The sequence below is a fragment of the Aplidium turbinatum genome, chromosome 6 (genome assembly GCF_918807975.1).
Source record: "Aplidium turbinatum chromosome 6, kaAplTurb1.1, whole genome shotgun sequence".
Classification (NCBI taxonomy): domain Eukaryota; kingdom Metazoa; phylum Chordata; class Ascidiacea; order Aplousobranchia; family Polyclinidae; genus Aplidium; species Aplidium turbinatum.
Window position 1 is genome coordinate 1,795,217 of NC_137477.1, and position 24,500 is coordinate 1,819,716.

Here is a 24,500-nt window from a genome sequence, read left to right on the forward strand (position 1 = left end):
ATGAAAAAAAATTTTTTCTACAAAAGTGATTTTCTGATTTTATACGTGGTCAATAAGAATGCCTGAAAAAAAAAAGTTTTTTTGAGCTGTATTTGGGGTGCTTTGAGGGCCTTTTATTTTCACTTTCTGATAGTTGACGATCCGACACGCGTCACTGCGTAAAGGCGACTGTTGAGCGATGACGTTTCACCGGGAATTCTCTCGCATCGATGTCAGATCGCACTGCAGAAATAAGTAATTCGGACAAGCAGCAAGTGAAGTTATTTTGTTTCAATAACGTGGTATGGAGACATTACAAGATTTTAGCAGCGGTTCTGATGAAGAGGCTGAAGTATTTTGTGACTTTGGAAATGAACATCTTCCGATGCAATCTGATCACGACCATGTTCAACCGTACATGTTCGAGCCTTTGGCAAGCAGCTCAGAAGAGGAGATTGAAGTATGTGAAGCAATGGATTCGGATATTGAGCTTCGAACGAACAGCTTAAACTGGTATGTTGTCAGCGTTTGTATTTTTACACACTAAATTTAATTAGCATTACACAATATAGATACCAATTGTAAACAAACATTTGTCTGCGTCCTATAAATGGCTTAAACTGTGGGAAAGGCAATAACTTTTTTGCTGTGTAGCATTGCGCAATATTAGGCTACTCAATTTACTTTGAAGTTATTATATAACAACATGTGGCCTTCTATAAACATTCCTTTTCATCGATGCGACCATTACGGTAATCATCCCAAGCATTTCTATAAGTAGGCCTACCGGTAGTAGACTGCGTTACCCACCAGGTTTCACTTCTTGGACGACCGCGTTTCCTCTTCCCATCCACCTTTAGATCTAGTGCCTTTCTAAGAAAACTTCCTTACACTGATATCAAAACAGTGTTTATTTTAACACCACAGTACACAAGTGATATGCATGCCGTATGGCTATTGCAATTTGATTTTTTTTTCATAAAATTACAGGTGCAAGTGCGACAACTGCGATATCCTTCCAACAGTAGCGGAATGCAGGTGTTGCACCGAAATAGAGTGCATTGCCCAAAAAGTAAGAGAAGGACGGGAGACGTATGGCTGCGAAATAAAGTGCATAACAGAGCACCCTGGGTTTCAGGCAGCCTGTCTCAATGTGGATGTGTTAGAAATTGCCTGGCTGCAGTACAAGCAGCAGTATGGAGTTCATGGGGCTCCTGAACATAAGCGCCATAGGCACATTGCATATAGGCAATTAGCCCGTTGGTGTTGGGGGTACCTTGGTCGAAACCTTAGAGTGGTTCTTCCAGCATGCGCCGTGACTTGTATAAGAACCCAATTGTCGCTCCAAAACAATGAGGACGATTTCGTTGGATTTCAACTGTAAATACCTGAAGAACAACCTAAGACTTGATATGGCTTCTTCTGAAGAAGCCATATCAAGTCTTAGGTTATATCGATATTATTGTTTAATACGTAATGTTTCGCCCCCTTAATAAAGTACTTTTACAAGACTCACCAATGTGTGTTATCTAGTTTGATACAAATATGGTGCAATAGGCTACTAACTTATGTTGCATTGTAAGTTACTTTATAGCGGTTAAGTATGTCCGCGATGGTATTAAGCAATAAGTCAAAGAAATGGCAATGGTGAAAAATGAAATCAATGAAAGATAAACTAATACGACCACCAATCCCAAACGAAAGCGAAATATGAAATAATATGCTGTACGGCGTACATTCAAAAAACACAGAAGTACATCTATAAGGTTATGAACTTTCACTGTTATTAACTGGTGCGCTTGTAAGAAAACGCGATATATGATTGTTGACGACACTCTGTTTATCTGGACGCTTGAGATTGTGACATAAAGGAGGAGGGGTTTCCCATGACAACTCCTCTGGAATGTCATTACTAGCATCTTCAACTCTTGAAGTCACTTCAGCTATAAGTTCAGCAACGTAACCTGCAAAGCAAGGGTTATAAAATATATTTCTAGTCAATGTTCATCGCGTAATTTAACCGAAGCAAGCAGCTGCAACTGTCGAAGAATAGCTGGCTGAGTGTTTAGGGACTAGCAAATGCTTATGAGTTTTAGAAACGAATAAACGCACTATTAGGTTGTTTAAGTAGACTTTAGCACATATTTCAATTTTAGAAGACATGTATTCTTACTGAAGGTACATTCTTGCATTATCTTTTTTAGCGTGTGAGAACCTCCTTTGCCTTTTGGAAAGGAAAGAGAAAACTGCAAATTTCCGTCTTTTGTTTTAGCTTGCTCCTTTCTGCTATTTTCATTGTAATGAAGGGCCGCAAGTAACAATCTAAAGTTAAACATAAGCGTTGATTACTGACGATGACAAGCTGTTTTTTAGCAATCTCATTGCATTATAACTCTGTAGGCTTATTACATTCTTAAAAGCCTCTTTAACAATGGTTAGGCAGAATATTTGCTGAATGGCTTACCTGCATTTCATGGCAGCATAACCAAAGTGAAACATTTTGGGTGCAAATTGATTGACAAGACTGTGGTAGGCCTCTATGGAAAACGTCTGCCCTTCCGGGGACAATTTCGTGACATCTTTTCGTAGATTCTTGCTTCCCAACAATCCTGTCAAAGCTTCATAACATTCAGATCCTGAAAATAAAGAGTCTTGCTACTAAACTTCACATGTCAACTTAAAACACTTAAAAGCCAAGTCGAAAATTGCACAAGGTACTTTATCCAACACTGAGCGAATATAAGCAGTTAGCATGCTTTTGAAACAGCCTTCTTTTATGTTACTGCAATCACACTTGAGGTTAATAAAGACAATAAGTACAGAACAAACCTGCTGTGAAGTACTTCCTTTTCGCAAGTGGCAGATGTAAGCACGAAGGAAATAACTCACTGTGTCCAGTGTGGATGTCACATATGTGATTTGGCAGAGAGTCCCATTTAGCTAAAGCTAAATCACCATTTCCATCACTTGTCAAACCACACCAATACAGATGGTTTATAATGCTTTGTCGCCATTTCGAAACAAGCTCAAATCCCTTCTTCTTTTCTACAGCAACAAGTTTTTTCGAAAGACCTTAACCAAAGGAAATTTACAGAATTAGCGAGTTGCCTGCAGTATAAAATGGTTTACGAATGACTAGATCACTAAATGCTCCATTCACATTGCAATAACTAATGCATTTAGCAAGATCTTTTTTGGCACAAACTAAACTACATGAAAAATGAGTAGACTAATAGAGTTAAACTTGTTGTTTAGATCGTTAATCGTTTTATGGTTTTCTTTGCTTCAATGTTTAGCGCTTACCTTTTGCAACATGCCATATATCAAAGTAATGCGTCATTTCTTCATGATCCTCCCTAATCCACTTCTGTATCTGCAGGTGTCTGTCCGTAATCAATGTGCATATGTTGACTCCAGCACTAGAAAGGGTATGGAGACACCTTTTCAATCCCTCTAATTCCATGTGGTAACTTCCCTTGACCTCATTACTCTAAACACACGTCTTACATTAGGTAGAACAGTAGTAACTACTGAGGGAAAACATGTATTCGTTGTATACAATACTCATGTAACTTTTGGGGAGCTTTCCATTACATTTGTGATTTGCGGAAATAGCAAAATTACGACATCAGAATTGTGGGTAACTCCATTCAATATTATATATATTCCTTTGAAAGATGAAAATACAACATAACATAATTCAGGACACGATTTTGTAGCAAGTAGCATCGTAAGAACATGTAAACTTACCTGGACAATTTCCATGCTTAAAATACGGTTTTGCTTCACATCCATCAGAGTATAGCTTCCGTATTTAGCAGAGTGGCCCATAGAGTCACATCTTGCATCACCACCACAAATAAGATTAACATCCTTCTTTGCTTCTTGCAGTACATTCTGTTGCTTCATACTCCAGACATGGTTGACAGCAGGTATTAAAAACTTTTTTTGATGTCGAAAAAAGGTACGCTTTTCGTAACACTGAACACCCCAAAAGCGCAAAAAACGTAAAGTTTTTGTAGGTAGTGCTCCACTGAACAAAATAGAGGAACTTAACGAAATATTTCCTTCTGGTATTCCACCCACAAATGGCTGACTAAACCATTTGTAAGACTGACGGCAGTGATGGCAGATTTGTTTAACTGCCAACAGTGTTCCCTTGCATGTACTGGAAGTTGTTGCTCCTGCCTTACCACATAATTGACAGATTAAAAACAAACTCATGAGCATGCTATGGAAAATCACATATTTATTTTCCGGTATTGATTTTTGATTAGCTTCTGATCTGGAAAATACAAAGAAAATATCAATACATGTTTCAAAGTGGATGTAGCTGGACAAATTGAGGCATTCTGCCAATAAAGACCTGACCTACTCCAGCTCAATAGGCAGCTATGAACTCCAGTTAGACATTCCAAGTGTCAACACAAGCCAGAATATTATGCATCACTTACTCATTACATTCGAAAGAAATGGAATCATAAGATTCATTGTAATCTTCATCCAAACATTCATGCATGTCTTCTTCATTTTCACTATGGATGGGAGTAGAAGATTGAATAAAATCCATTACCGGTATTACACATTGAGTTGCGGCATCACTACATCTTATCGGTACATTGCATTGGATGCCTAAAACATTGCAGAAATTAAATGTGGCTGATACAGCTAGTCATAAATTATGTTAACTAGTATGTATGTTATGTTAACTAATGTTTACAGTAGTATTATGACTGTGGTATTGTCTCAATGAAGGATTTGCTTTTTTTCATTGTAACACTAACATTAATCTTTGATACTTTTAATGCAATGTTAACTATTGGATGACACTACAATAACTTTAGTGGATCATTGAAAACTTTTAGCACATGTGGATTGTGTAACAATTTACCAGTAGCCTACATACAATATATTTCACTGCAGTACAATAAGTTATTTACAACTTGATGAAGAAGGAAAAAATAATTTATTTTAAACCTTGGGCAGTGTAGCATGATTATGAAATCGACTAACATCGATAGGCTAGCATCTAGTAACCTATTTAACAAGTTTATTACCTATACTTCTGGTATTGGAAACATTAACGGTTTGGGTCATTGCAACTTTGCATTGTGGATTTATAAACATGGCTTCATAAATCATCAAAGGCTGTTCCTGTTCATCAATTGCTTCTTTTGTTATACTAGTAGAGTTTTGACCAGCAATTAACTCTGTTTCCACAGACACCACTTGTTGATCTACAAGGCTGCTACCAATATTTTGGGTTTCTTTCGAATGCACTGTAGTTACTTCATGTTGCAAAAGCTGAAATATTTTTTGGCATCAGTACCACATAAAATACTCTCTAAGTAGACTAATACAGCAGTGCACTTGACATGCCAGTATAGAACTTAACATATGTGTTAATTAAAGAAAAAGTACGGTACTTAAAGGCAGTCTTATGAGCAGAAAAGAAAATTGATCATTAACACCTTTATATGTAGGCTACGAGATAATTTACTAACCTTCACGTAGTATAAACACAAAACCTGAATAGTATGAGAGAATATAACTAGTAGGTTTGCAATTTATAGGCTAGCTATGGTAGCTAATTTACTTGTTGAACTCGGCGCTTTCTGACAGCACTCCTCTCTGTCTTTGCATGTGGTTCAGCCGTAGACGTACAAGCTACGTTTTGCCGCAGGCTAAGAATTGATGGAACTGCACGTTTCTTGAGAATCCTTTTACTGAAAGTTTAATTATCTTACAGTTAACTCTCAAGATTATTTAAAAAAAAAACTTTCTTGTCCTGCTGTAAACCTTATCAAAGATCAACTTTGAAATAACGACATTAGACTAACCCAATTAATGTGTGACAGTGGTAGTCTAGCTTAATAACACTATGGTAGTTTAGTATAGCAATGCAGCAATGAGCACTATTGGAAATGCAGTCTAACCCAGGCTAGGCTGTAGAAACTTACCTGCCTGAAAACCCCAATTGTACTTGTAGACTCGATTCTTCAAATTGGTTACTGTCAAAGTGTACGGAACAAATTTGTGAGCTTGCTTTAGCCTTCCAATACTTTCGGTTTTGTTGAACAAATTTCTGCCATTTTTTAAACAGGTTTGGATCTTTGGGAAACTGATGAACACTTATCCCAGGCTTCGGATTATTGCTGCATCCCCAAACAACACATCTTCCAGGCATTTTTGCTCCAACAAATAACTTTTACAAATGAATTAACAGTTTACTTTGTAGCCTAAACCTCAACTAAGCAAATGAAACGTCGCTTTCAGCTGTCTTAATGCAGTATATGTCTTTATGTTGTCGTGTAATTGTCTTTGCTGTGAAGGTTAGAAATAAAAACAACTGAACTGAACTGAACAGTGAAAAACTACAATCGTTCATCAATTCACCGGTGTGACGTAGAAAGGGAATTTCCCGAAGACATTTTCGGAAAGGGGCTACAAAAACCTTATGTGTTGGATTCGTGATTTCAAAAAATAAAAACACACACTTTCAGCTTGTTTTAACCAATTTTGTTGATAGGAGTTGTTCATGATACTATTCCCTACAAGAATAATCCAAAAAACCTCAATCAAAAAAATCATGTCCCTAGCCCTTTAATATTACAAAAAAGTGCTCAATACCAAGCAGAGCAAATTATATCAAATATAGTTATTACATTCTAAAACCTCTACAGCCTGTTTCACCTTAAAAGGGGATCATCAGAAGGTCCAGAAAAATGTTTAAAAACAATAAATCGACAATACCTGAAAATATATCAAACTAGTATCTTTTATAATGACAAAATAATATTATTATTAAATTATTAATAATAATATATTTTCATAAGTTTAATGTCTTTTCAGGTATTACCAATTTATTGTTTTTACACAATTTTCAGGATCTTCTTCACATATAAAACAAATTTTGTCTTGGAATATGTTTGTTTCTAAAACTGATTCAAAATGCAACCAACAGTCAAAAATCCTTCACGTCTGAGGATTTCAATGACGTTGTTTCACTTGATTGGTGGGTAGGTTTGTTTGAGGTAAGTTTTAAAGCAGTGAAGTTTTAAGGCGTTAACTTGAGCGTTTCAAACCTAAAACGTTGCATTTTAGAGGTCGCTTGACTTCGAATCCTTTAATCAGCAAATCCGATCTCTTTAACATTGATTGAGCGTCAGCAGACGTAGAATCAACGTAAAAAATACTTAATTTGCTACTTGGATTGGTATATTTCAGCGTAAAAATGAATGGAAGTGGATTTTTGTCTGACTTTATACTGATTCCAAAAGTCTATAAATTTCGTTCAAAACAAAACCAACATGACCTCGGTTGTTTGTTTACTCTGTGACGCAATAGTTGATCATTTGTTTCGTCGTTTACGGAATGCTTGCACTTGCAAGTCGTTTGATCAAATTTAATTTGAACCAAAATATCATTTGTCTGACTTGATAAGTTTATTGAATATAAAACTTACAAACTCTCTTCCTGTTGTAAAGGTTTGTCGACTAAACAACAGTTGAATTCTTTCAACATACGCCATCTCATTCGTGTTTAATAGGAAATCATGGATGAGATGACCAGGTGTTGCGACCGTGCCATACTTTTAAACTGATTGTCCTGCTTTGCTATCATGCACTTTATAACGTCCGCGTTTTGTCGCTTCTACCCTTTTCTAAACCTCTTCAATATTTGTCATGTATTGGTTTTTCTTTGTCATGGTCAGAAATAAAAAACAAACTGAACTGAATAAAACGCCTAAAGCAGTGATGCCTAGAGACTTGCAGCCATGAGCCGCATTTGCTTCTTTAAATTTGGCTTAAGCATTAAGATTGTGAGCTTTGAGCCCAGACGGGGCACAGATATTGTTCCCGTAGGTTGCATGCGGCCCGCACTTTGGGTACAACACTGCCCTAAAGGTTCATGATAGTTTCGTAGAGCAGTGCGTCTCAAAGATGTGCGTCAAATAGTTTTTCAAGGTAAATAAAGCCGAAATGTTACCTTAAAGTTGAAGACATGACTGGCACTTATGCTCCGACAACGTTAAGCGGCCTTGAGGGTCACATGGTATCCAAAACGCCCAATGTTTAAAACCTGGAATAGATGTTTAAGCCGAAAATATTTGATATTTTGCATTGTCTCATTTCGAACAGTAGCCTACTACTTTCCAGCCAGCAAAACTTGTCTTGGCCATGACAACGTCTGCAGACGTTTAATCAATCAACGTCCGCTCCGCTGACTCAGTAGTTCGAAAGCAATTTTAGACTCAAGATCAAGCGCCGCTGGTTCGACTCTCGAAGTGTGTGCTTGAGAAACGTATTCTAAGGACTGCTCTCCATTCAGCGTCACCAAGGGGATCGAATTATTCCCTGGCAACAACACTTCAACAATCGGAAACTACACTCTGTCAACCACGGTGACAGGGCCTGCGTCAGTGATTCAAAGCCTCTACACAAGCATTGATTGAATCTTTATCCTCGGACTGGGAAACTTTCTTTGAGAGCTTAATCCTGGCAGTTTCTCATACTTGTGGAGGCTTTGAATCACTGACGCAGGCCCGGTCAGTGAGATTGACAGAGTGAAGTTTCCGATTGTTGAAGTCTTGTTGCCAGGGGATTATTCCATTCATTAGATGCCGCTGAATGGAGAGCAGTCCTTAACGTGCGTTGCTCAAGCGCACACCCCGAGAGTCGAACCAGCGTCGCTTGATGTTGAAGCTTCTTCGTTCCAGAAGTGACGCGCTAGTAATTGAGCATGCGAAGCTGCTGGGATCAAGCTCTGAAAGAAGCTTTCCCAGTCCGAGGATAAAGATCAAATCAATCAATGTAAAAAGGACCGGTTTTGCTGACTGGGTCGCAAGCTGTGACAATACGGTTTCAATTAAGCTATCAACCTGCAGCGGTTGCTAATGCATCTGCATCAATTGTTCGCTGTTCAGTGGTGATGGAGACAGCCCGACTGCTTTGATCAAATGTCCACTCATAAAATGCGCCGCCATGCAAAGCGCTTTGTCCTTCAACATCCCGTCACCATGCACTGCGGCGGCTTTCAAACTGACAACCTTTTTTTAGCGTAACTGGATTTTTCCGCTAGCGAAGCAGAACATATTGCTCAGAAGTCTCTTCTGCTTCTACAAATCATCACACTGCAGCTTTTAAGTCAAAACAAAGCCCTATGGTCAACAAATTAGAATGCAAAAACGATGTAACATTATCATGTTTTTCACATAACTTTTAACCAAATCTGAGTTATTTAAACTTTTCCACAAAATTGAAGTTATTTTACACAGAGCAGGCCGACATAATTGCTGTTCGCATTTTTCTGCAGTTGAAAGTGAAACATTTGCAAGCAGTATCTTACCCAACCAACCAAGCCAGGCCTTTTTTTAAATTGATGTAAAAAAGACGGATTTGGTGGCTGGATACATGCTTAGGGTTGTTTGCAAATCCGGGGCGAGCTGTAGCACAAGACGCAACGTCACAAATGAATGACTTTTTGTGAGTCACAAAGCGGCAATTCATTGGGTTGACCTTTGGTTAGTGGAAAGGTTTCACCTCTATAGTTCATCATCGGTCAACTGAGGGTGAGACAATAGGGGAGAGATTATTTGACCAAAGGTTTCTTTCAGTCATGTATTTAGTTTACTGCAGTAGTGCCAAAATATAGCATAAGATTTTTTTGAATCCATTCTCTCAATTTGTAGTGAGATCTTAAATGTTTTTAACCGTTTGTTTTCAGTCGTTAAATATAAGTGGCTTGCACAACCGGTTCTGATCCAAAGTCCAGTGTTTATACTTAGCAGTTTTAAAATTGGTTTGCCTGAACTGATAAAACCATCTTGAAACTAACCAATATTTTCAGTGCTGAGTGAAAAGCAAATGCGGGTGATGTCAACACGGGGCGATGAATCAAGATGAGGAATACGGGGCGATGAATCAAGATGAGAAACACGGGGCGATGAATCAAGATGAGGAACACGGGGTGATGAATCAAGATGAGGAACACGGGGCAATGAATCAAGATGAGGAACACGGGGCGATGAATCAAGATGAAGAACACGGGGTGAGGAATCAAGATGAGGAACACAAGGTGATGAATCAAGATGAGGAACACGGGGCGATGAATCAAGATGAGGAACACGGGGCGATAAATAAAGATGAGGAACACGGGGTGATGAATCAACATGAGGAACATGTGGCGATGAATCAAGATGAGGAACACGGAGCGATGAATCAAGATGAGGAACACGGGGTGATGAATCAAGATGAGGAACATGTGACGATAAATCAAGATGAGAAACACGGGGTGATGAATCAAGATGAGGAACACGGGGCAATGAATCAAGATGAGAAACACGGGGTGATGAATCAAGATGAGGAACATGGGGCAATGAATCAAGATGGGGAACACGGGGCGATGAATCAAGATAAAGAACTTGGGGCGATGAATCAAGATGAGAAACACGGTGTGATGTTACTTTCTGTTACAAAGGTTAATAGACAGACGATGAGAAGATTCGGTGGGTTTCTGCGTTTCCAAAGGTTTTTGGTATACTTTGGCAGGGAATCAAACTCACTACCACTAAATCAGACGCCATCAACTAACCTTCCAAGCCAAATATCGAGTGGTCAAGAAAGGTAAACAATTGCAGTTTAGTCTTCTGTATTTTTTGGTCCAAAATTTGGCACATTTGCAAGAAAGTTGTATATTGAAAGTCCCACTTTTCAATGGTAGCATACGCTGCAAAGCTGCATTCAATGTTAAGTGGTAAACACAAGAATATTGTCCGCTGTTGGGGACTCGGTGTCACAGGAGCGCGTGTCTGCCTTGTAGTCCAACTTCACTATTGTTGATTATTAGCAACGCCGCCGCAAAGGTTTCTTCGTTTGTAAAGTCAGGCGCTTAACCAATTGAGTTCGAGGCTGACCATGAACCATCATGGTCATCATAGAGATGTTTATTACGTATAAGCCGGAACATTCAAGCCAAGCAACAAAATGGTATCATCTCTGTAATGCCAGAATTATCAAACCCACTGTATAGATCGCTATGACAAACCCACCCCAACCACAGAAAGTGGTTGCGTCCGAGATTTACGTCACCCACGCATAATGTCATCATCGGATGATGTCATGCCAAGCAAGATAAACCAGACAACCTGCTTGGCACGAAAGCATTAACAAATATCATAGGTTGCATAAATAGAGAAGAGGCCACTGTACGTTTAGGCCATGGCCTTATCCCGTATCCACGCCCTCTTAGCTCTTGTTGCTGACGGCTGGAAGCCCGACATCGAAGAAAATATAGTCGCACGTCACGTATTCCCCTGCAGAAGAATAAGAGTCAGTTACTTGTTGGACAAACGTAATTCAAGCAATAACAACTTTCAAACACATTAACGGTTTAAAGAAATTTATGGTTTCCAACCAAGGGTGTATGGAATTGGAAGCAATGACTTCTAGAAAACAGATTAACTTTGCACTCGGGTTCAATCCTACACGTTTAGGAGTCTACGGGTAAAAAAGGTGAGAAACGCTACAAGATATCGAAACTTAATTCTGTCTCGTATCAATTTCATAAGAAATGTAGTCGTTGATGATTCAGTAGCCTCCTAAATGGTCGGGTCATATTGCAAGTTCCAAAATAACAAGATCGTGGTACCAGCAATTTCCAACAAAAGCTTGATTATACGAGCGTATGTGCTTCACCCCATTCCTGTAGTGGTTGTTCAAATACCGCGTCACATCATCAGAGCTAACGTTGTTGCCGATGTATGATCAAATATTAATACTCAGTTATTAGCAAGAATGTTAGTAGACTGATCTGTTATGTGAAATCGCTACATGTCCATTAGTAAAACGTGCCATCAAACACCCACTTAATATCATTGAAGCCACACCGCCAAGGTGTAGTGCCCGGGTCATACGATATTTGAGCAGCGCCAAAGGTCAGTTCCTCCATCATTTACTGATGTATCTCCTCAGGATAATCTCTAGTTGCTTCTGCTGGAATCTTCCTTTGATGACGGGTGGTTGTTTCCAACCACGGTTCCGCTGGAAGAGAATCACTATGACAACACGATCACATACTGGTCCAACATCTGCAGTGTTATCGTTTACAGACGCACAGCTCAGATGAACCACAAATGAGAAAAGTTGCGTGTTGAAGCCACTAACCTTTCTCAGTTACGCTGTTGTCGTGTCCAGGCTTACGCCAAATAGTTGAAGGTTTTGATTAAGTGGACGGGAAGGCAAGGAAGCCAATCTTCGCGTCCACCTTTATAAGTGTCATGCTAAAAACACAACCACATGCTCTTGAGCAGTGTCGAACCGGTGCCCTCATCACTTGGATATGCAGCCGATAGCCGCTCGTCATTGGTAATCAAGCAAGTCTTATAAAAACGCAACATTATGAGTTGCTGCATGCTATAAGACTGCTCACCTGGTACCGAGTAGGATTGCTGAGATGTGGTTCGATTGTCTGCGGAGCATGGTGAGTGGAAGAGAGAGATGAAGATGGTGGTGTGCTGAAGATAAACCAGTAAAGATCAGTAATAATAATGGCTGCGTAGCCGAGTGGTGAGAACGTCTGCGCGACATTTGAAAGGACGTCAGTTCGACACCGCTCCAGAGCCAAAATCAACCTCATGATTGCGTCTACCACCAAGCATGAGATTATTGTCTTGCTAAATGTTAACACATGGGTCATGTTTTCTCAATACGTCTTGGACCAGTGGTTAATCATATAATAAATTTGTCAAGTTTTTTTATTTATTCAACGGGAATATAAGATTATCTGACAATGGTTGACAATGTCTTAGGATTTATCAACCTTATGTGATTAAACAATCAAGTCACACTATAGTTCTGTGTTCAAAGAATGATATGCTGCAATGTTCGAGGCTGTAGCTGTAGAAAGCAATGCAAAGAGATCACTGCACAGTTTTGAACTGCCAACAGTTCAAAACTGTGCAGTGATCGGATACCTGCGTCTCACACAATAGGACAATCTCCGTGATTTAGTGGCATCCAATCGGCCGAGCTTCGTCGCAAAGAAGCCACTCTGTCTCTCGGCCGACAAACTTTCAAGTCACCTTTTTTATTCTTAAGTCAAGCCACTATCCTCAGCAAAGAAGTTGCAAAGGAGAAACCGGATTGTATTATTTTGAGGGCAATCTTTTGGTTGTAAATGGAATATTTTCAAATTAAAGTTCGGATATCGCTCAATTCAACCATAAATAAGGCAAATGTGTTCTAACAATTTGTATTTTTTAAACGATAAACAGATTACAAAAGTAAAGTACATTGGCTTATATGGCAGATAAGCTTTAGATTTTAGAAAAAGCATATTCAAATCAAACTTTTTTCACACGGCAGAAGTGCTTAGCACTGCAACTTCCTTCTCAACAAAATCTTTTCAATGGTACAATGGTATTCAAAAGTTTGTTCAGAATTTGATCTATAAAATTCCTGTCAGGCTACTGATGATCAAATTTGAAGCAGCTTTCAAACAAATATTTATACTTCAAATTGTCAGTAAATTCTATGACGTAAAGTAAAAGCAGGACATGAAAAACCTATTTGAAATAATTATAATACTTTGTGATAAAATAGGCTCTTTTATGTCGACACAAAACTAAATCTCTACATAAAAGCCTAAATGGACATGCCATATTTTCAAAGTTTAGCACTCAAAATAAATTCATGGCTGAGACATCAATCTTACTTGGTTTTTCATCTGCATCAACTATTTGGCTAGTAATCAAATGTGTTTTTTGCAAAAAACACTTGTTGCATAAATCACACTGGTGTGGTTTTTCACCTGTGAGCTCTTTGGTGAATTATCAGAACTATTTTAAATGAAAGACATTTGCTAAATACATCGCCACAGTAAGGTTTATCACCTAAATGAAACTTTTTGTGAGTGAACAAGAGTGCATTGTACGGAAAACACTTGTTGCATACACCACATTTGTATGGTTTTTCACCAGAGTGAATTCGTTGGTGACCACTGACCAGGCAACGTTGACTGTTGCGAAAAGCACTTACATTACAATGGTATGGTTTTTTACCGCAATGAATCCTTTTGTGGGCATTTAACGTGGACTTACAAGAAAAACAATTGTTGCATGCATCACATTTGTAAGGGTTTTTCACCTGAGTGAATTCTTTTCATGAGAGTTCAAAGTGGATCTGTCACAAAAACACATATCTGCATATATCACATTTGCATGGTTTGCCATTTGAATGAACTATTTGATGACTTATCAAACAGTTCGTTGTGTAATTTACTTGTCACACATTCCACACTGATATACTTATTCGCAAGTATTGACTCTGTGATCAAACCTCAACGCAATGTCATCTGCAACAACTGAACAGGCATTCATATTCCTGTAGTCTTCATATTCTTCAACATCTTCAAGCTTCACAACAATTCCTTCAAGTTTTTCCATAAGTTAAGAAAATTACTTTGATATCAAGAAAATTACATAGGACTACGCAACAGCCTAAGGTTCAAGCAGCAAAATGTGGTTGAAATATTTAAAAAGTATTTACAATGTCAACCTGAAACAACAAATCAAACTTTGTGAAGGGTGCATTAACAAATACTGTATAATGTGATGGAAGTTCACTCACAATATTCACAACAAACGAACCAATTTCTATCAGATAACAACGTGACGCTGTGCAACTTCAGTACTGGCATTGTAACAAAGACTAAAGCAACAATTTATAGTTGTATTGAACATGTATTGCAAATAAATGTACATGTTACAAATGTAGTGAAACCATCTACAATTCCTCTATTAAGAAGTTCATTACGCTAAAATGCAACTAGGTTGTTCTGACGACATAAACTGCAAACTGAATTGAGACTGAAAATAAACACCAGTAAAAACGACAAAGGAACTTAAGGCAACGTAACAAAGCAATCAGCAACGAAGCAATCAGCAACAACGTAAATTACAATGCAACTTAAAGCAATAACACGTCATTCACCCCTTCCATAGATTATCAATAGGGATCAACAAAAATTAAAGGCGCTAATACATTAAATACATTTAATTAATTTACAAATCTGTTTGGCGGTCGCCTTGAACGAGATGAGCGCCGGGGCATGGGGCGCTCGCTGGAATCAGTCGGTATATGAGTTTCCGATGACGGGGCAGGTGCATCTTCATTGACAGACTCATTATTAGTTGTTATTTGTTCGGGAAATTCCACAGATGGATTGTTTATCCCTTCGTTTGGACTCCCGGAATCCGGCAACCTAAGAGTCGACTCGTCAAGGCCACCACGAGCAGTTGGAGCGATGTCACGAATTGACACTGTGATTTCGCGTCCGTTCGCGAAACGAACGTGCGCGTAGTTCGGAGTTGCATGAGTCATTTCCACTTCTTCGACAAGCGGTTCATACTTGCTAGCACGAACGTGTCGTCTCAATAAAACCTTTTGAGGACATTTAACCCAAGTAGGTATGGAAAGACCTAGACTTGAATGACGCTGAAAATTAAAAAATCGCTCGTGTGGCGTCACGTTTGTTGCAGTACATAATAAAGAGCGCATAGAATGTAAAACATCAGGTAGAACACACTCCCATTTAGAAATAGGAAGATCTCGAGTTTTCAAAGCAAGTTTTACAGAAGTCCAAATTACGTCGTTGTATCTTTCGCATTGGCCATTAGCCCGTGGATTGTATATAGAGGTTCTGCTGGTAGGAATACGCAAACTGTACATGTAAGACACAAAATCCTTAGACATAAACGATGCACCTCTATCCGAATGCACATAACCACATTTACCAAACATTGCAAAAAGACTAGACATGCACGAGATTACAGTTTCAGTGTCTACTTTACTACAAGGAAAGGCGAAAGGAAATCGAGAGTACTCATCTACTACAGTCAGAATGTATTTGTTATTCGTAGCAGAAGGTAAAGGTCCTTTGAAATCGATGCTTAAGCGCTCCATAGGTTGCGTAGCTTTTATCAATGGAATTTCAATTGGCTTGTAGAACTTAGGTTTCAACTCAGCACAAATTTTACAAGCGGATGTCATTTTACGGATGTCATCAATAGAATAAGGCAAATTCTTTGTTTTAACATAATGATGCATGCGAGTTACTCCAAGGTGGCATAAGGCCGCATGAATTTCATACAACGAATTGTCCATCATAGTTGCACAATACACTCTAGATAAAGTGTCGGGAGCAGTATTATACTTCCCTGCTCGATAAACGATTTCATAATCGTACTGTGATAGTTCCAGTCGCCATCTCAAAATTTTTGCGTTTTTTACCTTGCCATGGTTGTTGCTGTTGTACATGAATGCCACCGATTTTTGATCTGTGACAAGTTTGAATCGGCGTCCCGCTAGAAAATGACTCCATTTTCGAATGGCTTCGATAATTGCCGTCGCTTCTTTCTCTATGCTTGAGTAAACTTTTTCATTTTTGTTGAGTGTCCTGGAAAAAAAAGCAACGGGTCGCCCGTTCTGATTTAAAGTGGCTGAAATGGCAATGTCAGATGCATCAGTTTCTACTGTAAATGAAATTTCTTCATCTATCACCCCAAGCGTAACTTGAGCCAATTCAGCTTTCAACGTCGCGAAAGAGTTTAGGGCTGCATCATTCAGAGGAAAGGTAGTGTTTCGAATTAGAGGCTGAATCTTGTCAGAATAACGCGAAATCCATTGCGCATAATAAGCAAATAAACCGACAATCCTCTGCTGTTGTTTATTACTTTCTGGAAGCGGGATTTTTAGTAGAGATTCCACTCTTTCGGGGTTAGGACTTAAAGTACCTTTAGAGATTCTATATCCAAGCAAGTCCATTGTATCTGCCGAATAAGTACTTTTTGCTTCATTGAAAGTTAGATTGCATTCTCGAGCTACTGCAAGAAATTTTGATCGTGCTCTTCTTGGGTTTTCCCGCAAACGGTAATATTGTCAAGATAAGCGTACGTACCTTTGCACTCGTAGTCTTTGATAATGTTGTCCATTATCCGTTGAAAACCAGGTACTGCATTCGTTAGACCAAACGGCGTTTTCTTCCATTGCCACAAGCTTCCATCGGCTTCGAAAGCAGTGTAATTTCGATCTTGCAGAGGAACTTCTACCTGGTGGTACGCACTTTTTAAATCTAGCGTTGTATAGATGCTGTTCCTAGCGACATTGTTCACTACGTCTGACATAAGAGGTAAAGGATACGCGTCCAAACAAGTGAATTTGTTTATGGTTTGGCTAAAATCGATGACCATACGCTTTTTGTGATTTTCTTGAGTGACCACAAGAGGTTGTGCTCGCCATGGCGAACGACTCGGCTCAATTAAACCTTCCTTATAAAGTCGCTGCACCTCTGAAGAGATAAACCTTCTATCGGCTTGAGAATACTTTCTAGGCTTTGTAGCAATCGGATGGCACTCCTTCCTTAAGTGTTTGAAAAGCTGTATTGAAATAGACGTTTTAATAGCTTCTAATGCTCCGATCTGTAACGTTGGCATAGGCCCTCCAAATTGAATGTTCACGCTTTTGTGCTGTTTCATAAAAGTTTGTCCGATAATTAGGTCGGTGAGCAAATTTTTCAAAACAGTGACTCCTACATTATCATACTCTTGTCCAAAAAGCGCGACTTTTACGTTACAGATTCCTAAACTTTGCGATGAACATCCTTTCACGGCTAAACCAATGCGGCATTCACTTTCTTCAAGATTTAGTTTTAGACGCTTTCTTAAACGGTCGCTCATGTGACAAAGGGTAGAGCCAGTGTCGATGAGAGCATTGGCTTGAACTCCGTTAACTGTAACAGGGACGTTGACCTTTGCGTGGGTGTCGAAAGATTCGGTTGTCATATTCATAATGACATCTCGTGGAGTAGAAGCAGATGAATAAACAGGTTTTCGATTTACCCTGGAAAGACGACAAACTTTTGAGAAATGACCTTTTTTAGAACATTTGAAACAAATAACTTCACGAGCAGGGCAATATCTTCTACTATGTCGCCTATTTCCGCAATAGTTACACTTTTCAACCAACGCGGCGCTAACATCTGAGCTTTCTTCCTCAGCTGAAGAATCTTCAATTTTAAAGGTAGGACGTGTTTCAAAAGCTGTTGCGCCACAATCAAGTGAAGACGGAGTCTGGCTCGCAGTCATTTCGACACGATTGCAAAACGTTTGGGCATCATCTAAGGATCGAGCTTTATCAAAAGTTTGTTGTAGCGAAGCATTTTTGTCCTCTAGCAAGCGTTGTTTAATGTGATTTGACGAAATCCCAGCGATAAACGAGTCACGTATAGCTTCCTCTTTATGCGCAACTGCCGATACGGCCCGAAAGTCACAGGAGAGGCTCAATCGCTTTAAGGTCTGCATGTACTCGTCTAGTGATTCATCTGGCTTCTGCTTCCTAGTTTTTAAAACAAATCGAGAAAACATGGGGTTAGAAACCTTTTCAAAAAGGCGCTTCAGTTGTTCGATAGCTTCATCATAATTTGTTGTCTCACACACCAGTTCATATATTGAAGCGTCTATATGATTTATAAGCAAATTCAACTTGTCTTCAGCTGAAACTTCTCCAAGCTTTTCTACATAAATTGTAAAAGACTTGTACCAATGCACCCATTGTCGTTTAGCGTCTTTACTTTGCGGGTCCGCAGCTAAGAGTCTAGGGCGCAAGTCTTTAGATCCATACTTTATTAGCTTAATAAAATGTAGTGAAACCATCTACAATTCCTCTATTAAGAAGTTTATTACGCTAAAATGCAACTAGGTTGTTCTGACGACATAAACTGCAAACTGAATTGAGACTGAAAATAAACACCAGTAAAAACGACAAAGGAACTTAAGGCAACGTAACAAAGCAATCAGCAACGAAGCAATCAGCAACAACGTAAATTACAATGCAACTTAAAGCAATAACACGTCAACAACAAAACGCACTTCGATAACAATAATCATAAATAATGTACTTGATAAATGAAAGCACGTCCATTCATAAGTATGCAATATGCATTGAAAGATGAAATGTGAAGATACTATCATCATTTATAATTCAAGTTACACACAAGAACAACACTGGTTCAAGAAAGTCGAATTTATGCAAGAGTTAGCATACGTTGGTTTGACTTTTGGACTTTGTTATCAGCACATTAAACCAGTGCTGTTCAAAAAGGGTTCCGCGACGGTTCTTCAGTTTTAGAGGAATTGAACTGTTGCTTCAGTTTATTGGTGCGTCATTATAAATTTGTTACTTATTGTGTCACCTTTTCTTTGTTATGCTATTAACAAGAACGCTATTGTTTTAGTCTAAATTTTTATCAGTTGGGGTTCTGTGACGAACATGAAAGTAAATAAGGGGATCTACAATAACACAAAGACTGAAAAGCGCCGCTGCAAATTCTGCATTAAACTGAAGATAATCCTTCAGCATCAAAGGAAGTATGCTGTATTCCAAATTTGGATGCGTTTCAACTGAAACGTTCCGCGCATACATGTATAAATATAAATACACAACAAAGTATGACAGTAAATGATAATAATGAGGTTTTGTGTAATAGAAAACAAACCGAAAAAAAGAGAAAATGTACCGAATTATTCTGCAGGTAAGCTTTTGGTTTCAGAAAAATTATATTCAAATTAAACACTGAACATGAAACAATTGACGTGCCAAGGCAGACTTAAAGGTTCAGCCTGATTTGCAACTCTTCACATTTGTATGATTTTCTATGTGATGGAAACCTTTGGTGAGTTATCAAATTTCGTTTGTGTGAAAATCGCTAGTTGTATACATCACACTGGTATGACTTTTTACACGAGTGAATTCTTTTGTGAACATGCAAATCTGACTGGTATGGTTTTTAACACATCTAAGTGATTTTGCAGACTCCGACTTTAAATGCGAAGATCTAAATCAATTATGTTTTGGCAGAAACGCCAAAGTGTTTGGAATTGGATGGGAATGCAAAGAGGATTCACGAAACACTGTTGGTTCCTGTGGAACAGCCATGCTACTATTAAGTCTACTATAATTGACCAAGCGTTCTTCCTTGTCTTGCTTAACAGATCCTCATGGAATTCTATTGCCACCTCTTCATATTGAGTTGAGGCAGATGAAGAATTTGTTCAAAAAATGGGAACGTGCAATTCTAATGGGTTCTAATTTTAATGGGTTTGCATTTCTCTGACAAGGTTTAAAGTGCTAAAAGATCAACATTTTCAAAATTGGAATTACGTACTCGGCAAGAATTCAAGTGGATGCACTGTAATACATTAATTAAATTTCAAATCTCCTTATTCTCAGACAGGAGTTAACTATCTACTTGATGCTTACAGAATTAGCAGTTTTCGCATGTCTCTCAAAATGCGTTTTCTGCACTCTCACTTGAATTTCTTTCCATAAATGCAGTTGGTGACAAACAAGATGATCAATTTCACTAGTCCATTCAAGCTAAAAAAAAGCGTTGCCAAAATTTTTATAATGAAGGAATAATGGGGCCACTGATAGAAGCATTGTCGCAATTATCCTTGGCATGTCCACAAAATAAAATGTGATGAGCTGGCAAAAAATAAAAGTAGCTTTGGAAAAGCAAACAGTCATGCTACATGATATAATCGCGTTATCGTTTGGAAAAACAAATGGAAAGAAGTCGAAAACATTCAAAAGTAAATGTCAATTTGTTTGCAATTACAACTTTTGGTTCAGATGATAGGCCTGAACTGAGCAACTGGAAACAAGTTTAAAAATAGTCAAAATGAAACGTTGTCTAGTTAGCAATTACAACTTTTGGTTGAAACGATAGGCCTAAACTGAGCAACTGGAAATAAGTCGAAAAACTCAAGAGGAAATGGGGCTTGTTTGCATTGACAACTTTCGCTTGAGATGATAGGCCTGAACTGAGTAAGTGGAGAGGAGTTGAAAAAGTTCAAGAGGAAATATTGGCTTGTTTGCAGTTTTAACTTTCTCTCTGTCACCACCACAAACCAAGGTAACTTGAACTAGATGTAGTCATAAGTCAGCACAAAAAGCGAAACTCTGACCTGATTAAGGTCGTTCACATCAGGAAAATATGTCCTAACTGATTATTTTTAATTATGCACGAAACCAAGTGATTCTGCACTCTAACCAATGTCAGCAGTTCTTTTCTCTGCAATAATGCAAAACTTTCGCTCGTGCTGTGGACGATGTCGTGTCGACAGAACATAATTTGTTACAGACGAAAACAAAAACATGCAATGGCGACTGTTAAGGGTTGTTGATTGTTAACAAATGGAAAGAAGTGGAAACAATTCAGAACGAAATGTTGGCTAGTTTGAAATGACAACTTTCACTTGAGATGATAGGACTGAACTGAAAACCACAACACAAGCAGTAACAACTCTAGAGAAAATGTTGACTTGTTGCAATTACAACATTCGCTTGAGATGATACGCCTGAACTGAGTAACTGGAAATAAGTCAAAAAACTGAATAAGAAATACTGGCTTGTTTGCAATTACAAATTTTCATTTGACATGATAGGTGTTAGAAACTCGACTCCCTTTCTTAAACGGTTTAAATTGTTTCACGCTCGGTTGATATTCGAGCACACGATATTTGCATTTTGTTGGTGGCTCTTTCTTTTTGGTTCGTCTACTGTGGAGGTAAGAGCAGACATTTTTATTGTAATTGTTTCTCATAGTTTGTGTCTTATTGTGTCTTTGGTTGGGTCAATATACTTTCGCTAACCTAGTGGTATTTGAAGTAGAGTATAGAGAGCAACTAACACTTAAGCGACCAGACTTTGAGAAGTGATCTGCAATTCATTTCAGGCAGTAGACGAAATCTTTGGCCATTTGTTGGCAACTCGTGGATTTAACCTGCAGACAAAGGTTTAAAATCTACATCATTACAATAAAATTAGAAGCTTTTCCCTTTGGTGTTGTATGGTTTTGTGTACTGCATAAAGTGATTTCGTTGATATAAAATTACAAGGCCTTTTCTTTAGTAATTTTAGCTTGGTATATGACATTCACCTGGTCTGTTAGTAAAAAGTAAGTTTTGTATGTGCTAAGTATTTGTATTGCACTAAGCAATTGTGTGTCAGTCCATACCATTGTCGTTTGTTTGTTGATTTGTAAGTTGGTTTAAGTGTAACCATTTGTATAAGCTAATTCCTCTTGTAGCTTTCATTATTTCTTGTAGTTTTGTTATCTTGATAATTGTTGAAGTACCATAGCCTTGTCAGTTTATAGGCTGCTGGTTAAACTACTTGTGGATTATATTGTGTTTACTAGTTGTAATTTTACAGACACGAGTTCTGCGGCTAGTGGTTTTAACGCTGTTGAACCCAATCATGAAGCTTCCAACCCTGACCTTGCTGCTCTTTTGGTAAAGATGCAGAAAGAATTAAAACTATCTCGTGAGGGAGGCTGAGGCTAATCATAGGCAAGAACAATTGATGTCTCTGCTCAGGAGCAAATTAGGAAGTGCGGAGGGAGACAGTTCATTACTGCCATCGAAAGGTGTTGTGGACCTAGGTCCCAGTGAACCATTTCATTCCAAACCCATAGGCATAACTGAGTTTGAAACTCGATTTAGTCGTCACCAATCTGACCATCTGATTTTGGATGAAACTCCCAAACAGGAGATGTCTGAGGTTGATGACAATAAACCGTTTTTTGGACCTATGTCACCTCGCCCCCTCCAGGCTTTATTCTAGGGCAATCTTTTGTCTGCCTAGCCAGCATAATGCTATGGCAGGTACTCGTATGGGGTCAATGTTTCAGCCCAGTCCCTACCAACAACCCCAAGCGTCGCTATCTCGGCTTACGCCACCATTGCATTCACCTCGAACATCGCTACCTCACTCTCAGCATGCATATCCAATGCATTTGCAACAAGCACCTCCATACCAGCATGCACCACCAATGCATTTACCCAAACTCACGTTAAAGAAATTTAATGGAGATGTCTCCTTTTATAGTTCTTTTACGCAGGAGTTTTTTACATTTGTAGAGCCATACTGTCCAAATGACCATCATCGGTTGATGTACCTTCAAATGTATTTGGAAGGGGATGCATTTGACCTAATACAGGGTTGTTCATCTTATATGGACAAGAGCGATGGTTATCGCAAGGCTTGGAGCCTGCTAAATGGTAAGTATGGTAGTAACATGCGTTTGATGCAAAGGGCCAAGGATGAACTTACCTGGGGCCCTTCCATCCGTGAGAGTGATTCAGAACAATTGAGACAGCTTGCCATTAAAATGAATAACTTTAGGTGCTTATTTGAAAGCAAAGGCATTTTAACTGAGCTCAATGGTTCTGAATTATTCCATAAAATTCTAACCCGACTGCCATTAAAGGTTCGAGAGCAATTTTCGATTCTGTCTCACGCTAGAGAAAAGGCTAACATGAGACTATGTTTCTCTGACCTAATCGATATTGTGGAAGATGCAGCCTCATATGCCCAAACAGAATGGGCACAGCAAATCTTCGATCTCAAGGAAAAGAGGAATGACTCAGACGTTCGAACCAGAGATGGCAAAGATCGGCGTTACAGGTTTAAGACTTTAGCTGTAAATGAAGATGTTAAGGTTAGCAACCCGTCCATATTGTGTAAATTTTGCAGTAGATCACATCAGCTGTGGGTTTGTGCTTCCTTTCTGGAGGAAAAAGTAGAGGGCCGTCATAGATTTGTAAAAGAAAACAAACTCTGTTTCAATTGCTTAAAACCTGGTCATACATTTTACTGTAGCTGACTGTACATTCAAAAGGTCATGCAAAATTTGTGATAAAAGGCATAATTCCTTACTCCATTTAAGACATAAGCAAGGCGCCTTGTCAAAAAGGGAAGTTGTAGCTATGACGCATAAAAGCTCAGGTCGCAAGGGTGCTGCCATGCTTAATATTGTCCCCGTAAAAAGTGTGAGAAGATGGCTCAAAATCATTCGTTACCACATATGCTATGTTGGACACAGGCTCAACAACATGCCTGTGTAGCACAAGCCTGGTTTGTAAATTAAAATTGCAACCAAAAAGGGATGAGATTAAGATCCAGAGTATAAATGGTGTGAGTAGGTGCGGTGTGAGTGTTGAGAATTTGTGTGTCCAAGGTGTGAGTGAAAAGCACTAAGCAGTCATTCAATATTCCTTTGTGTCGAGTGTTGGATGAATTACCTCATTTGGAGGAAAACATGCCCAATGCAAATTCTTTGAAGGACTATCTTCATTTGGCGGATATAGATGTTTTGCAGCTGAAATCTAAACGTGTAGAGTTGTTGCTTGGGGCTAATGCCCATGAAGTATTTCGTATGTCTGAGCAAAGGTGTGGCCAGTTTGGGCAACCATTGTGGCTGGACAATTTTTGGTTTTGATTATGAGTCGGATGCAAGTGTAAGTGAGGTTTGCTCAACCTGCTTATTTGTTAAATCTACACCTGCTGAGGACACATGTAAACAATTAATTAATGTGCTAAATCAGGATTTTCAGGATTTGGATGAACCACAGATAGCCGCATCCTCTATTAATGATAAGATGGCTCTTATAGTCCGGTTGC

General features: G+C 38.8%; 3 protein-coding genes and 1 long non-coding RNA gene across 8 annotated transcripts; 2 read left to right on the plus strand and 2 right to left on the minus strand.

Annotated features, from left to right (window-relative positions):
- LOC145772808 (uncharacterized) lies at positions 1-1,363 on the plus strand. Its single transcript, XM_082584689.1, has 2 exons — positions 1-492; positions 970-1,363. Exons 1-2 carry the CDS (start codon positions 284-286, stop codon positions 1,361-1,363), a joined length of 603 nt encoding a protein of 200 aa, XP_082440815.1. The 5' UTR covers positions 1-283.
- Positions 1,364-1,411: 48 nt separating this feature from the next.
- Positions 1,412-6,295, minus strand: LOC145772807 (uncharacterized). The gene is made up of 10 exons (XM_082584688.1): positions 5,940-6,295; positions 5,576-5,705; positions 5,037-5,283; positions 4,434-4,611; positions 3,730-4,264; positions 3,283-3,469; positions 2,809-3,051; positions 2,444-2,615; positions 2,153-2,301; positions 1,412-1,943 (listed from the first exon to the last, which is right to left on the minus strand). The coding sequence occupies exons 1-10, from the start codon at positions 6,164-6,166 to the stop codon at positions 1,747-1,749; spliced, it is 2,265 nt and encodes a 754-aa protein (XP_082440814.1). The 5' UTR covers positions 6,167-6,295; the 3' UTR covers positions 1,412-1,746.
- A 4,463-nt stretch (positions 6,296-10,758) lies between these two features.
- Positions 10,759-14,452, minus strand: LOC145772802 (uncharacterized). 5 transcript variants are annotated; one of them, XR_014289330.1, is made up of 5 exons: positions 14,316-14,452; positions 12,409-12,493; positions 12,144-12,259; positions 11,846-12,020; positions 10,759-11,293 (listed from the first exon to the last, which is right to left on the minus strand). It is a non-coding gene; the product is annotated as an uncharacterized LOC145772802 (long non-coding RNA). The 5 variants fall into 3 exon arrangements; XR_014289329.1 differs by having other exon boundaries at positions 14,124-14,452; XR_014289331.1 differs by having other exon boundaries at positions 11,846-12,034; positions 14,124-14,452.
- An 8,243-nt stretch (positions 14,453-22,695) lies between these two features.
- On the plus strand, positions 22,696-23,703 carry LOC145771753 (uncharacterized). The gene has a single exon (XM_082583486.1). It carries the CDS (start codon positions 22,696-22,698, stop codon positions 23,701-23,703), a length of 1,008 nt encoding a protein of 335 aa, XP_082439612.1.
- Positions 23,704-24,500: the final 797 nt, after the last annotated feature.

Coding starts and splice junctions, on each gene's coding strand:
- LOC145772807 (XM_082584688.1), bottom strand. CDS start 6,166: ATGCCTGGAAGATGTGTTGTTTGGGGATGCAGCAATAATCCGAAGCCT. Junction 5,706..5,939: donor CAATTGGGGTTTTCAGGCAG/GTAAGTTTCTAC, acceptor TTAAACTTTCAG/TAAAAGGATTCTCAAGAAAC. Junction 4,265..4,433: donor ATTTCTTTCGAATGTAATGA/GTAAGTGATGCA, acceptor TGTATTTTCCAG/ATCAGAAGCTAATCAAAAAT.
- LOC145772808 (XM_082584689.1), top strand. CDS start 284: ATGGAGACATTACAAGATTTTAGCAGCGGTTCTGATGAAGAGGCTGAA. Junction 493..969: donor CGAACGAACAGCTTAAACTG/GTATGTTGTCAG, acceptor ATAAAATTACAG/GTGCAAGTGCGACAACTGCG.
- LOC145771753 (XM_082583486.1), top strand. CDS start 22,696: ATGGCAGGTACTCGTATGGGGTCAATGTTTCAGCCCAGTCCCTACCAA.